General features: G+C 46.1%; 2 protein-coding genes across 2 annotated transcripts in view; both read right to left on the bottom strand.

The window, feature by feature from the left end:
- Window positions 1-2,217: 2,217 nt before the first annotated feature.
- Window positions 2,218-8,589, bottom strand: LOC134729411 (nuclear pore complex-interacting protein family member A9-like). Its single transcript, XM_063598434.1, has 6 exons — window positions 8,463-8,589; window positions 8,155-8,321; window positions 5,096-5,203; window positions 4,022-4,082; window positions 3,877-3,912; window positions 2,218-2,517 (listed from the first exon to the last, which is right to left on the bottom strand). The coding sequence occupies exons 1-6, from the start codon at window positions 8,526-8,528 to the stop codon at window positions 2,272-2,274; spliced, it is 684 nt and encodes a 227-aa protein (XP_063454504.1). The 5' UTR covers window positions 8,529-8,589; the 3' UTR covers window positions 2,218-2,271.
- Window positions 8,590-12,202: 3,613 nt separating this feature from the next.
- The window catches only part of LOC134729351 (uncharacterized), a gene marked incomplete at its 3' end in the record, with an annotated part of 71,251 nt that continues 68,159 nt past the window's right edge, over window positions 12,203-15,294 (bottom strand). Inside the window, exon 9 of the mRNA XM_063597953.1 lies at window positions 12,203-12,328. Within this exon, the coding sequence (XP_063454023.1) occupies window positions 12,203-12,328 (126 nt within the window). The remainder of the gene's footprint in view (window positions 12,329-15,294) is intronic.

The raw sequence follows: 15,294 nt of genomic DNA, 5'->3' as shown, positions 1-15,294 counted from the left end.
TCGTGATCCACCTGCCTCGGCCTCTCAAAGTGTTGGGATTACAGGCATGAGCCACTGAGCCTGGCCTGGTGAGCTAATTTTTAAATTTGTTATAGAGACAAGAGTCTCTCTTATGTTGCCCAGGCTGGTCTCGACCCCCTGGCCTCAAGTGATCCTCCCACCTCAGCCTCCCAAAGTGCTGGGATTACAGATGGGTGTCACCGCACCTGGCCTCTGAGGAGGATTTCATTATAAACCTGCCCTGAAGGGAGGGAATCCAATTTTATGAGCGGGTGTAGCCTGGTGAGGCCTGGATGACCTCCGGAGGCAGGGGCTTGTGCCTGGGCTGAGGCCTAAGGGACAATGGGCAGACATGAAGTTGCCCCAGGCAGAGGGTACAGTGTGGGCAAAGTCAGGAAGTGGCAGGGCTTGGATCACTCCAGGAAGAGAGAGGAGTCATGTGTCACAGGAGCTCGAGACCCAGAGAGGCAGGCAGGCAGGCAGGGACCAAGCTTGGGCACAGCCAGGAAGGCAGGACAGGGCATGGTGGGGCCAATGGAATCATTACCCAAGTCGGGGATTTTCAGGGAAACAGCTTAGATAAGGCCAGGTGTACAGTAGCTCCCACCTGTAATCCCAGCATTTGGGGAGGCTGAGGTAGGAGGACTGCTTGAGCCTGGGAGTTCGAGACCAGCCTAGGCAACATAGTGAGACCCCATATCCACAAAAAATTTAAAAAAGGAGTTTGTGTTCCTGTAGTAGCAGACTTGGGAGGTTGAGGTGGCAGTATCACTTGAGCCCGGGAGTTCAAGGCTAAAGTGAGCTGATTGAGCCATTGCACTCCAGCCTGAGCAACAGAGAGATACGCTGTCTCAAAGGAAATACAAATTAAAAAACCAGCCGGGCATGCTGGCGTGTGCCTGTAGTCTCAGCTACTTGGGACACTAAAGTGGGAGGATCGCTTGAGCCCAGGAGTTCAAGGCTGCCGTGAGCTATGATTGTGCCTCTGCAGTCCAGCCTGGGCGACAGAGAAAGACCCTGTCTCTTAAAAAAAAAAAAAAAATCATAGATAAGAGGATGCTGTGCCTCCCTGGGGGTCTTCAGTCACCCATGGTCCTGGCAAGAGAGGAGGGCCAGGAGAGAGCTTCACCTACCTGCTGTCCTGCCCATGTGACATCCGCAGGTGCTGCCATGGCCACGACTGTTGTTACACTCGAGCTGAGGCGGCCGGCTGCAGCCCCAAGACAGAGCGCTACTCCTGGCAGTGCGTCAATCAGAGCATCCTGTGCGGTGAGTCCCAGCACCACCATGCCACCCACCCCGAGTATCCCCTGGGCATCCTGGCATAGCCAGATGACTTCCATGCCCCTGTTGCAATAACCACTGCTTCCAACTCTCTATAGACCACCCCTTGGGTATATCTAATGTAAGTGATATTTATTTTTTGAGTCAGTCTCACTCTGTCACCCAGGCTAGAGTGTGCTGATGTGATCTCGGCTCACTACAACCTCTGCCTCCTGGGTTCAAGCGATTCTCATGCCTCAGCCTCCCAAGTGGCTGGGACTACAGGCATGCACCATCACGCCCAGCTAATTTTTGTATTTTTTTCAGTAGAGGTGGGGTTTCACCAAGTTGGCTGGGCTGGTCTCAAACTCCCCACCTCAAGTGCTCTGCCCGCCTCGGGCTCCCAAAGTGCTGGGATTACAGGCATGAGCCGTGGTGTGTGGCCCTAATGTGAGTGATCTTTAACACTGAGCACTTGAAAAAGAAAACCCTGAAGAAACCTAATTCTTTGATGTCTGGACGACAAGGAAGAAGATAGAAATGGCATCAGATAATAAACAGTGTAAATGTTTATCAGAAAGAGGCTGGTGGTCGGGACAAGTAGGAGGATCGCTTGAGTCCACGAGTGCATCTCTACAAAAAAGTTAAAGGATTTTTTAACATTGGCCAGGCGTGGTGGCACACATCTGTGATCCCAGCTACTTGGGAGGCTGGGGCAGGAGGATTGCTTGAAGCCCAGGAGGTTGAGGCTGCAGTGAGCTGTGATCGAGCCACTGCACTCCAGCCTGGGTGACAGAGCAAAATCCAGCCTCAAAAAAAAAAAACCAAATAATAATATTTTACATAACCAACCACTTCTAAAGATTAAAAAAAAACCCTACGATTAAAAACCTCAGGTCCCTCAGGCAATCATACCAGATATTGAAACAAAGCAATAACATAAGGACTGCAGTATTCATTTTATTTTTATATTATTTATTTATTCTTTGTTAGTTTCTTATCATCCGCTCAGGGTGGAAGCGGAGTTATGAGACACTCGGGAGGTGTCTTGAGATTATAATCCGCTGAGGGTGGAAGGGGAGGGAGCGGACACTCGGGAGGTGTCTTGAGGCTCAGGGAGTTATCCTTTATAGAACGTTGTTGAGGTGGAGGAGGTGGCTGGCGGCACATCCTGGTTTTTAAAGTTTCAGCTGTGAGGTAGGGCCGGTGGGGCAATCCTGAAGAATGACGATACTCCGCTGCCGCCATTCTGACCTGTAGGGCCAAAGGAGGGAATGTTTTCACACATATTCATTTGATGGACAAAATTACCGCCACCAACACAGTCTGCACCTTCTGTTGCTGGTGATAGATTTTTGCACCTTTCCATCCTCCAGGTTTCAGAATAGCAGTATCAGTGTCATAATATCACCCTTCCACTGAGTACTGCCGACAGCTGGGGGGTAAAGAAAAGTCACTGGGACACACTGTTGTCTCCACATGCCACTGTGTCTGTCTGCAAATGTAGGCAGGCTGGGGTCCTGCCCCAGGGAAGACAGAGTCATAACGGAGTAATACAGAAGCATGTTTGAGACACAGGAGTGTCTATGTCTATCCTCATTCCTCCCTCACAGCCATCACCAGAGCATGTTTCTTGCACCAGGTCAACAGACAGTAAGAGACAGTAAGAGAGGCATGAAAAGCCCATTGTCCACACATGTTGCAGCTTCTTTTTGGAGAATGTTTTCCAGGCCTTTTATGTTCTGTCTCTGATTCTCAGAACTCTGCAAGGTCAGTGTGACCACCCTGCTCCAAATCCAAGAAAACAGAGGTTTCCAGAGGAAGGAGAAATTGTGCCCAGGGTCACACAGCTTGCAAGAGGCAGAGTGGAAGTTGATTCCAGCTCTGCCTGCAGGACCCTCTCATTTCCCCTCTGTTTCCCTTCTTGACAAAGAATCTTCTTCACTCTGGAGGTGCCACCCATGAGAACAAAGAGCTCTGGAGAGATGTGGATTCCTGAAGAGCTGCAGGGGAACTGGGAGAGGGTTTTCTGACAGAACAATCTTACCTCAAGAAGTCAGTTAGGCATGGCTGTAATATTTCTTTTCACTCCCAGGTAATACCAAATTGTAAGTGCACTAGGACATAAAGAATACTTTTGTCCATGCAAAAATGAGGTGGGAATTCTAAGCAAAGCAAGTTTTAAAACTGTGTTTCACTTCAAGTGTACAAGTCCCATCACGTGTAATCATAGGACTCGGCAGCTTTTGAAGGTACAGAGGCCACACAAGAACCAGCTTAGCTGAGCATCATTTAAGGCCTTCATTTGGAATTGTCCCTGTGGGTAATAAGTTGCATTCACTCTTCACTAATTTACAGTCAGGGCCCATTTGCTATAACAAATACGGAACCTCTGACACTTAGAATATTAGATCGGGGCCCCACTGGGTGGGGATGAAGGTGTTTTTGCACAACACGGTTACCAAGAGGGATGGGACTGTGATGCTTGTAGGCAGCCTTCCTCTCTGCCATCTCCCTCTGCAGGGCTTGAGCACAGAGCCGTAGGGAGAAAAATGTATCCATGTCCTGACCTGGCAGACTATGTCCAAAAGCAAGGAAAACAAGCAAACTTACCCAGTTGCAAAGAGGCTTTCTTGCAGAAGAGGGGATCTGAAAAAGCCAACACATGAGAAATTGAATGTTGAGAGAGTCTAAGGGCCGTGGCATCATCTGCATCAGCACTGAACTATCCTGCAGCTGCGGGGAGGAAGCTCCTTACTTTGCATTTGTAGTAGTCCTCTGCCCGCCGCCGCAACGCTTGCACACGTTCAAACAGTTCCCTATGGATTACAATCACTTTCATCAGATAAAGCACCACTTTCAGGATGATTTTAAATAATCTGCCACGTTTCTGTTATCCTCACAACTGTACCCTTACACACTCTATCTCTACCTAGAAAACTTATTTCAGATGGCTGTAAGAGTACAGTCTGAGCCGGTCACGGTGGCTCACGCCTGTAATCCCAGCACTCTGGGAGGGCGAGGCGGATGGATCACGAGGTCAGGAGATTGAGACCATCCTGGCTAATACGGTGAAACCCCGTCTCTACTAAAAATACAAAACATTAGCTGGGCGTGGTGGCAGGCACCTGTAATCCCAGCTACTCGGGAGGCTGAGGCAGGGGAATCACTTGAACCTGGGAGGCGGAGGTTGCAGTGAGCCAAGATCACGTCATTGCACTCCAGCCTGGGTGACACAGCGAGACTCCATCTCAGAAAAACAAAAACAAAAACAAAAAAACTGTACAGTCTGATCCAAACTGTTGCTATATTGATTCCTCCTCTTGCTTATTGCCTGCTGACTTCTGAGATGATAGTTTCCTTCCCCATTCTCAGTAGATCCCTAATTCATCCTTCATTGAGCATCTTTTATCGTAAAGCTGTATTCTCTTTGTATTAATATCCTTACCGTGTTTCACAGGGCAGAAACAGCTGGGCTTATAAACAGGCATAGTCCTTTTGAAGGATGTGGTTGATCCTACAACAACACACTTTCCTAAGGATGACAACAACTCACCCCACCCCTAGAATGGCTGGTATGAACTGAGTTTCCACACACTCTAGCTGGCAATGGGGTCAGGAGACGTTTTGCTGCTTCACATCTTTTGGTCACTGGTAAATATTAAGGTACTTTGTTTTCTGTTTTGTGAACTCTCTCTCTCTCTCTCACGATATGTCTTCTGACCATTTGTTTCTATTTATGCATTTACTGGGTCTAAACATTGTACAAAGGTTAAAAACAACACTCCAATGGGCGTTTCCCAAGAGGGTGGGGTTCAGTTTCTGAACTCACTTGTAGGTTTGTATTTCTTTCATATCCAATTTCCCATTTTCCTCTGCCTCTGATAGCTGCCTCTCCTTTTCTGCATGCTCACGTCCTTTCGTACGTAGTTTCCTCAGACTAGAAGGGAGAGAAATGCACACACATGATCCACCAGCCCGTGTGGGATTCCCTCTGCCCTTCTGGCATCTGAAGGCTGTGATTCAAAGATCCCCCCCTGCAACCTTCCCATAAATGAACCAACTGATTCTCACAACTGAAGGAAGAATGGACACCTCCCATTGAGGGACAAAAAAAAATCACACTCTGGCCTGCTGGCAAGTCACCTGTCATTTCCAGCTCATCTTCATAGTTCCATAGTTAGTCCTATTCTTTAGTAAATATAAAGACTATTAAAAGCTTCTATGAGGTGCACTATGTGTGTCTCTGGGGTCAGTCTTGTGCTTGACACAGCAAAAGCTCATTTTAGTTCAGTGTGAAAAACCAGACCTCACCAATTCATCACAACTAACTCCATCGGAAGCAGAGGATTGCTCCTCATCTGACTCCTCCTGTGTGAGACCTGATTCTCAGTCAGAGGCTGATGCCGGAACTGAGACCATCAGCCATAGAGAGATCCTTCCAGAATATGGTGTCATTAACCCCGCAGTTCACTACTGCACTTTGCCATGATTCAGGACTGGAACTCTTGTCATCGACTTTAAAGATCCTGAAAAGGCAATCTGAATGCTGGGCGCATCTATTGAATTAGAAATGATTGGAATGGCTCCTAAGTCAGGGTGTTATGTCCTGAAAATAGGTGACAACAGCAAACCATCCACCCTGGTGTTGACTGACTTTAACAAGGTTCAGTTCACAGAGATTGAGGGCAGAAAAAGGAAAGGGCCTAAAAAGGGTAAGTTTGCTGTGTTGCCCTCACACCACTTGATTCATGGTCCTGATCCTAAGGATCTCACCTGATACTTGGTTTTATAGGAAGGATGTGTAAAACTCCCAGAACGCTACGAATCAGGGACGAAAACACTTCAAAGAGAAAGTTAATGAACTTGTTTCTGACCACAGGGCATCCTTCAGCACATGCTGTCTGGAGTGGCCTCCAACAAGGAGTGTGTGGTGAGGTGCTGAGAATGCAATGGGAGCAGGGTCCTGTCCCCACGCTACAGAAGCTCACAGTTTAATGCAAATGAGAAGCCAGTGAGGACATCACTACTCCTGCTGTGCACTTGGGAACTAGAAACACAAAACCTGACTCTGGAGGGAAGCTAAGGAAGCATTCTACTCTTGAGTTGACATAAGTGCATCTGAAGCTTCTGATCTCCGATGAGAACAATGGAGGACACCAAACAGAATATGAAACCCATGATTGAATACATCAAATTGCTAACATGGCAGTAAACAGACACGAGGTGAAGACGGAGAAGAAGGAAACCCAGGACGAAAGTCAGCCTCGCATTTGGAACCCATTTCCCTGAGTTTCATTGCTGAATTCCAGAAGGAACTACTGAGATGCAAAGAAGCAGAGCAGCTTTTGCACACATGCATGGGGTTAGATGGAAAACAAGTGGACTGAGGGTCTGCCAATGAAAGCGACCCATACTGAAGTCCACTGGCTCTGGTTGAGACCCAGAAGGGTCATGCAACAGAATAGAGGTGGACAGGAAATACCCTGGCCTTTGTAGGGACTGAGCCTGCACCGAAGACCTCAATTGCAGCCTGTATGGAGGACCCCTGACCATCCCCCAGAAGTAGACTCCCATCTCTTCTGCAGCAAGATAACATGCTACTAGGCCTCAATTCATTGCTAAATATTTTTTAACAAGTATCTCACATTTAACAAAAAAAGATCAGTCATATGGCAGCAAAATACAATGTCATATGACCAAAACATGAAAGACTGTGAAAATGAATCTGGAGGTGACCCAAGCATTGAATTCAACAATCCAGGCTGGGTGCGGTGGCTCACACTGGGAGGCTGAGGTAGGCAGATCACCTGAGGTCAGGAGTTCAAGACTAGCCTGGCCAACATGGTGAACCCCTGTCTCTACTAAAAATACAAAAATTGGGCTGGGCACGGTGGCTCACACCTGTAATCCCAGCACATTGGGAGGCCGAGGTGTGCGGATCATGACGTCAGGAGTTCTAGACCAGCTTGGCCAATATGGTGAAACCCCGCCTGTACTAAAAATACAAAAATTATCCGGGCATGGTGGCATATGCCTGTAGTCCCAGCTACTCAAGAGGCTGAGGGATAAGAATCGTTTGAACCTGGGAGGCGGAGGTTGCAGTGAGCCAAGATCATGCCACTGCACTCTAGCCTGGGTGACAGAGTGAGACTCTGTCTCAAAAAAAAAAAAAAAAAAAAAAAAAAAAATTGGCCGAATGTGGCGGCACACACCTGTAATACAAGCTACTCGGGAAGCTGAGGCAGAGTTGCTTCAAACTGGGAGGCAGAGGTTGCAGTGAGCCAAGATTGAACCATAGCACTCCAGCCTGGGTGACAGAGCGAGACTCTATCTCAAAATTAAAAAAAAAAAAAAGGCTGGGTGTGGTGGCTCACGCCTCTAATGCCAGCACTTTGGGAGGCTGAGGCGGGTGGATTACCTGAGGTCAGAAGTTCGAGACCAGCCTGGACAACATGGTGAAACCCCATCTCTAGGAAAAATACAAAAATTAGCTCGGCGTGGTGGTGGGCACCTGTAATCCCAGCTACTTGGGAGGCTGAGGCAGGAGAATTGCTTGAACCCAAAAGGCAGTGAGCTGACATTGTGCCATTGCACTACAGCCTGGGCAACAAGAGCAAAGCTCCATCTCAGGAAAAAAAAAAAAAAAAGAGAGAGAAAGGAAAACCAATGCCAGTACTAGCAACTCCTCTTCCCCCAAAAAAATTACAAACAAGAATGTAGGAAGGGAAAGGAATTATACATCTTAAACTAATGAAGCAGAAAGGACAAACTCAATTTTGAACCCACTGAATTTGCCACAAATATTGTAGAAAATATTCTCAAGGACAGTTGTCTACTTTGATTGGCACATGGTTCATACAACAGTATTTGTGTCAAGGCACATCTTACTGTTCTTTGGTGGTCTTCCTCTTTCCATTGATTTTGTCATGATGGTTGACTTTTGTTATCACCTTCATCTTATGGATTTTAGCTGGAACTTTGGTTTTCACCTGTCTCCATAAAGTAAAGATGGCTTCCAGGACAATTTTAATTCCTAGAAAGGAAGAAACTCTTTTCTTTGTGTGCATACAAATGGACCTCAGCCCTTGGTCAGAGTGAGGAGAGGAGAAGGTGAGAAACCTGAGGGCAAGAAGCTGTTCTTTCCCTTTCCAGGGCAAACTCATTTCCACACTATGGGGACTCCAACAGAGCCATACCTTCCTGTCTACGGTGGTTGGACCTCCTGGCTCTCTGCTGTACATCCGTGGATCCACCATGTCCATTTTGAGACGGGAAGAGAGTCTTCAGGAAAGACACCTAGGAAATAATAATATAAGAATGACGGCTGGGCACGCTGGCTCATGCGTATAATCCCAGTACTTTGGGGGCCGAGGCAGGTGGATCACGGGGTCAGGAGTTCAAGACCAGCCTGGCTAAGATGGTGAAACCCCGTAGCTACTAAAAATACAAAAATTAGCCGGGCATGGCAGCGGGCGCCTGTAATCCGAGCTACTCGGGAGGCTGAGGCACAAAACCGTTGGAAGCTGGGAGGTGGAGGTTGCAGTGAGACGAGATCACACCACTGCACTCCAGCCTGAGCGACAGAATGAGACTCTGTCACACTCACACACACACACACACACACACACACACACACACACACACAAGAATGACATGAGGCTGGCACGGTGGCTCACTCCTGTAATCCCAGCACTTTGGGAGGCCGAGGCAGGCGGATCACCTGAGGTCGGGAGTTTGAGACCAGCCTCACCAACATGGAGAAATGCTGCCTCTGCTAAAAATACAAAATTAGCCAGGCATGGTGGTGCATGCCTGTAATCCCAGCTAGTCGGGAGGCTGAGGTAGGAGAATCACTTGAACCCAGCAGGAAAAGGTTGTGGTGAGCTGAGATTGTGCCATTGCACTCCAACCTGGGCAACAAAATTTAAACTCTGTCTCAAAACAAAAAAAAAAAAAAAAAAAAAAAAAAAAAAAAAAGGCCAGCTGCGGTAGCTCACGCCTGTAATCCCAGCACTTTGGGAGGTCGAGGCGGGTGAATCACAGGGTCAAGAGATGGAGACCATCCTGGGCAACATGGTGAAACCCCGTCTCTACTAAAAATACAAAAATTAGCTGAGCATGGTGATGCACGCCTGTAGTCCCAGCTACTCGGGAGGCTGAGGCAGGAGAACTGCTTGAACCCAGGAGGCAGAGGTTGCAGTGAGCCAAGATCCCACCACTGCACTCCAGCCTGGTGACAGAGTGAGACTCCGTCTCAAAAAAAAAAAAAAAAAAAAAATGACATGAATATACTTCACACAGCTGAACTGCACACTTCAACACGGTTAGATGGTAATTATCATCTTGTAAGTATTTTACCACAGGTTAACATGTTTCACAACTTGAAAAGGAAGTAATTACCTTCAGCTCTCTGAGTTCTAGAATTTGTAACATTTCACCCCCTGCTCCTTCCTGATCTGCACTGGAGCATCTTCCTTCTGTCCCTGCTCTACTCAGAGTTTACTTTCCCTTCCCTCACATCAGCTTCGATGAGGCTGGTTTGAACTTAACGCAAAACATTCTCACTAATGACTGAATTCCCACCAAGATTTCCATATTATCACAGTATGCTTTTAATCTTCGAAGATATTAAATATTTGTTCTCATCATAGCTAAAATGCAATGCAAATCCCATCTCAGATGTGGGTCAGATACCTATGAATCTCCTGAGGTAGTCATTGAAATGACTTTTTTCTTGAGACGGAGTGTCACTCAACCATGCTGAAGTGCAGTGGCGCTACCGTGGCTCACGGCAACCTCCCAGATTCAAACGATTCTTGTGCCTCGGCCTCCCAAGTAGCTGGGATTACAGGTGCCCGCTGCCATGCCTGGCTAATTTTTGTCTTTTTAGTAGAGATGGGGTTTCACCATGTTGGCCCATCTGGTCTTGAACTCCTGACCTCAAGTGATCCACCTGCCTCAGCCTCCCAAAGTGCTGGGATTACAGGCATGAGCCACCACACCTGGCCTGAAATAATATCTTTCAAATTCTTTGTAGAATTTGTTTTTTCCTGATTTCTGCACATAGGATCAAAAAAAATCATGTACTACGATTTCGAGAGAAGCAACAGGTAATCTAAAAAGATGAAAAGCGCAACCACATCTATCCCACAGCTACTGCTAGATTTCATAGGAAAGGTAGCTGGTCCACTTTGGAGCTAGGAGAAATGTCAAACACATGAAGAAATGACAAGCAAAGAAATGCCATCACGCATGAATGCTTCATGGCACCCATGATGTCCCTGCTTAGGAGGTAATGGTACAGATGACTAGATGACAAGGACAAAGATGAGAGGTGCAAAGTTGTCCAAGTCCAACAGCTCAACTGAACTTTCCTAAATGGAATTGTTAAAAAGTGGTAAATCTAAAAACTTCCCCTGGCTCACGTGGTGGCTCACGCTTGTAATCCCAGCACTTTGGGAGGCTGAGGCGGGTGGATCATTTGAGGTCGGGTTTTGAGACTAGCCTGGCCAACATGGTAAAACCCCGACTCTACTAAAAATACAAAAATTAGCTGGGCATGGTGGTGGGCACCTGTAATCCCAGCTACTTGAGAGGCTGAGGCAGGGGAATCACTTGAAGCCAGGAGGTGGAGGTTGCAGTGAGCCGAGCTCACACCATTATACTCCAGCCTGGGCAACAGGAGGAGACACGTCTTGGGACTGAGAAAAGAAAAAAAAAAAAAAAAAAAAAGCTTCCTCCAATTTATACCGAAAATTCTCTGTTCAGGACTAAGTGGCACAGAGAATGTTAAATGTGCCTAGATATCTTCATAACTCATATATTTTCTGTTTTCTACATATCTTGAAAGGCAGTGCCAAATGACGTGTAATTATCTAGGCGGTAAAACTGAAACATACTTCCTCTTCCCTTGAATATAAAAAAGCATTGTGGTATTAGTACTTTTATCTTGGATCATTGTTCAGAAGGAGGTTCAGCCCCCAGATGGCCACATTTTTACTGTCATGAATGGCAAGACAAAATGTAGAGCTCAACTTCCCCAAAGGAAAAAAGGCTCAAAAGACAAATTATGGCACAACTTAGCAGCCAAATTCTTACCAAGTACAGACTTTTGACATACTGATCTCTCTCCAGTTGCAAGTGGGAACATGCACTTTGAATGATGTCATTCAAAATTACCCTGCCCAGACACACTTTTCATTGATTCTCTTGGAGGGCAGTTCTAAGAGATTCTCTGGGGCTTTCTCTGCATGAGACCCAGTGCAGTTCTGCCCTTCACCTTCCGGCAGTTTGTCACCTCGTCCCTATGACCTCAGAGGAACTTTGTCTCAGGCCAACTGTTTGTTCCTTGGGCTCTTTCATTTCCCCTAAAAATCATTTGCTGCCCCTCTAAATGGCCTACATCTCCATCTATCTCCCTCTCCCCTCAGAAGAGGGTGCTCTTTAAGCATCAACCATCCAGCCCTTCTAGCAGTCTCATTTTTCAGCTGGTTCCCATGTTTATGCCTGTTCTATGTTTTTCTTTTCCTGTTAAGCTGTCTGTTGTCAGCTCATTTCTGCAGTGAATCTTCAGAGTGGAGATTGGAAGTTTTCCTTCCACCCATACGATAGAACTATAAAGCAGAAGAGTTTAGAAAGACTTTCCTATTTAAGTGACGAAACCTCATACTCCATTTGTGACAAATAGCACAAAGGTTAAAAAAACTTATTTTTGACCAAAAGCTCTGTTGACATTCTATTAAACACCGACCTATTTAATTTTCATAATGTAAATGGCAGATATTTTCATATTTCTTATGCTAATAAATCATTTCCCTGATTTTTGGGGTAAAACCACATATTCATAATGAAGTCCAGAAACGTGAATTGTTTCATATAACTTATTCTTATTTGTGATTACAAGTATACCTCTACAGAAAGTTAGTATACTCACAGAAAGGTAACTTGTGCGGAGGGAGATGGCAAATTTATAACTTCTCAGAAACACAGTAATGATAAGTAACCAAAGACTTCCACCAAAGTCAGTCCCACGATGACGAAGGTCAGCCAGAGTATTGATAACCTGGAATAATAATAGTTGAAATAATGAAAAGGTCAATGACACTGACAATATTTCACTCAGAAAGAATCATCCTTAGAAACCGTCAACCTCCTCCAAAAGGTAACCACATCCCTCAGATATCACCGTGGGATTCCACTGCTACAAAAAAGAACAGAAGTTAGAGAAGTCTCATGTTTTTCAGATGGCTGGTAGTGTTTTTAGGCATTGCAAATGTGGGGTGTTGTCTTTCTTGGTATAAAGCAGGGATATCCAATCTTTTGACTTCCCTGCCTATATTAAAAGAAGCAAAGTTGTCTTGAGCCACACATAACATACACTGACACTAACAACAGCTGATGATCTTAAAAAAACCTCTTTTTTTTTTTTTGAGACAGAGTTCCGCTCCACTCAGTCGCCCAGGCTGGAGTGCAGTGGTGCAATCTCAGCTCACTGCAACCTCCAGCTCCTGGGCTCAAGCCATTCTCCTCTCTCAGCCTCCCGAGCAGCTGAGATTACAGGTCTCTGCCACCATGCCCGACTAATTTTTGTATTTTTAGTAGAGATGAGGTTTCACCATGTTGGCCAGTCTGGCCTTCAACTCCCGACAGGCGATCTGCCTGCCTCGGCCTCCCAAAGTGCTGGGATTACAGGTGTGAACCACCGTGCCCGGCCATTGTTTTTGTTTTTGTTTTTGTTTGTTGTTTCTTTTTGAGATGGGGTCTCACTCTGTCACCCAGGCTGGAGTGCAGTGGTGTGCTCTCGGCTCACTGCAACCTCTGCCTCTCAGGTTCAAGTGATTCTCCTGCCTCAGCCTCCTGAGTAGCTGGGAGTACAGGTGCCTGACAGTGCACTCAGCAAATTGTTTTATTTTTTGCAGAGATGGGGATTTGCCATGTTGGCCAGGGTGGTCTCGAACTCCTGACCTCAGGTAATCTGCCCGCCTCAGCCTCCCAAAGTGCTGGGATTACAGGCATGAGCCACTGTACCTGGCCAAAATCTCCTAATGTTTTAAGAAAGTTTACAAATTTGTGCTGAACTGCATTCAAAACTGTCCTGGGCCACATGCAGCCCGTCACTCATGGCTAAGACAAGCTAAGTATAAAGTAATTATCTTTCCTTTTCTTTTTGTTTTGAGACAAAGTCTTGCTCTGTCACCCAGGCTAGATTGCAGTGGCATGATCTCAGCTCACTGCAACCTCCGCCTCCCGGGTTCAAGCGATTCTCCTGCCTCAGCTACTGAGTAACTGGGATTACAGGCGCCTGCCACCACGCTCGGCTAATTTTTGTATTTTTAGTAGAAACAGGGTTTCACCATCTTGGCCAGGCTGGTCTCCAACTCCTGACCTCATGATCCACCTGCCTCGGCCTCCCAAAGTGCTGGGAATACAAGTGTGAGCCACTGCACCTGGCCAGTAGTTATCTTTTCTTTAGTTATTTACTTGTTTTTTAAATTGATGTATAACATTGGATGCATTTATTATATATCACATGGTAAAAGAATCCCTCTAAATAATACTTCTCTCTTGGATTATATGAATCTTTGTCATTTAAAGCTCAGCATAAGTAAAAAAAAAAAAAAAAAAAAATACAATGAAGAGATTACTTCATTCACAAATAAGTATCGAATTTTAGTGCTTAAAAATTAACAAGGTGGGCCGGGCGTGGTGGCTCACGCCTGCAATCCCAGCACTTTGGGAAGCCGAGGTGGGTGGACCGCGAGATCAGGAGATTGAGACCATCCTAGCTAACACGGTGAAACCAATCTCTACTAAAAATACAAAAAATTAGCAGGGCATGGTGGCACCCGCCTATAGTTCCAGCTACTTGGGAGGCTGAGGCAGAAGAATCACTTGAACCCGGGAGGCAGAGGTTGCAGTGAGCCGAGATCGCACCACTGCACTTCAGCCTGGGTGACAGAGCGAGACTCTGTCTCAAAAAAAAAAAAAAAAAAAAAAAAAAAAATTACCAAGGTGGAGATCATGAAAATGGCATGAATAGTGTGGGATTTCTCTAAGATTGTTGACATTAATTCCATTAGACTCTTATGTGAGTGAAGACGATAACATTTCTACATCGATTCCTCAGGATTTAACTATATATTCTTGAAAACATCTCAATTTTAAATGTTTCTTTCAAGATGGTGAATTAAACAGAGATAGCCCTTCAACAGGTTGAACTCAGCATATGCTGAGTCTGAAATGGAAATGATGGACTTAGAGAACCATACAACAATGGTCATGATTTCAGAAACATGGTGTTGAGCAGAATAAAGCAGACACAAAAGAGTACCTATGGCATGGCATGCATCTGTATACACGAAATTCCAGAATAAGCAAGCTAACCTAGGATAAGAAAGAGACTGGCTGGGAAGAGTGAGAGTTCACTTTCTGGGGTGACATAATAGTGTAGATCTTGGCTGGGCACGGTGGTTCATGCCTGTAATCCCAATGCTTTGGGAGGCCGAGGCGGGCGGATCACCTGAGGTCGGGAGTTCAAAACCAGCCTGACCAACATGGAGAAACCCTATCTCTACTAAAAATACAAAATTAGCTGGGAGTGGTGGCACATGTCTGTAATCCCAGCCACTCGGGAGGCTGAGGCAGGAGAATCGCTCGAATCTGGGAAGCAGAGGTTGCGGTGAGCTGATATTGCCCCATTGCACTCCAGCCTCGGCAACAAAGGAGAAACTGTCTCAAAAAAATAAATAAATAAATAAAATAATGTAGATCTTGAAAGGGGGTTGGTTTATGCTGGTGTATGTACTTTCCAAAGTTAGTAAACTTACACTTAAGGTTATATAGTTTGGCCAGGCGCGGTGGCTCACGCCTGTAATCCCAGCACTGGGAGGCCGAGGCAGGCGGATCACGAGGTGAAGAGATGGAGACTATCCTGGCGAACATGGTGAAACCCCGTCTGTACTACAAATACAGAAATTAGCCAGGCGTTGTAATCAGAGCTACTCAGGAGGCTGAGGCGGGACAATTGCT

Source organism: Pan paniscus, chromosome 18, assembly GCF_029289425.2.
Source record: "Pan paniscus chromosome 18, NHGRI_mPanPan1-v2.0_pri, whole genome shotgun sequence".
Lineage (NCBI taxonomy): Eukaryota > Metazoa > Chordata > Mammalia > Primates > Hominidae > Pan > Pan paniscus.
This window is presented reverse-complemented; position numbering and strand designations above follow the sequence as displayed.

Bases quoted from the DNA above. Each gene is read 5' to 3' on its own strand.
- LOC134729411 (XM_063598434.1), bottom strand. From the start codon at position 8,528: ATGGACATGGTGGATCCACGGATGTACAGCAGAGAGCCAGGAGGTCCA. The intron at 5,204-8,154 runs GTAAGATGTGCC...TCTCCCTTCTAG, and splicing joins AGGAAGACCACCAAAGAACA to TCTGAGGAAACTACGTACGA. The intron at 2,518-3,876 runs GTAAGTTTGCTT...TTGGCCCTACAG, and splicing joins GAAAGCCTCTTTGCAACTGG to GTCAGAATGGCGGCAGCGGA.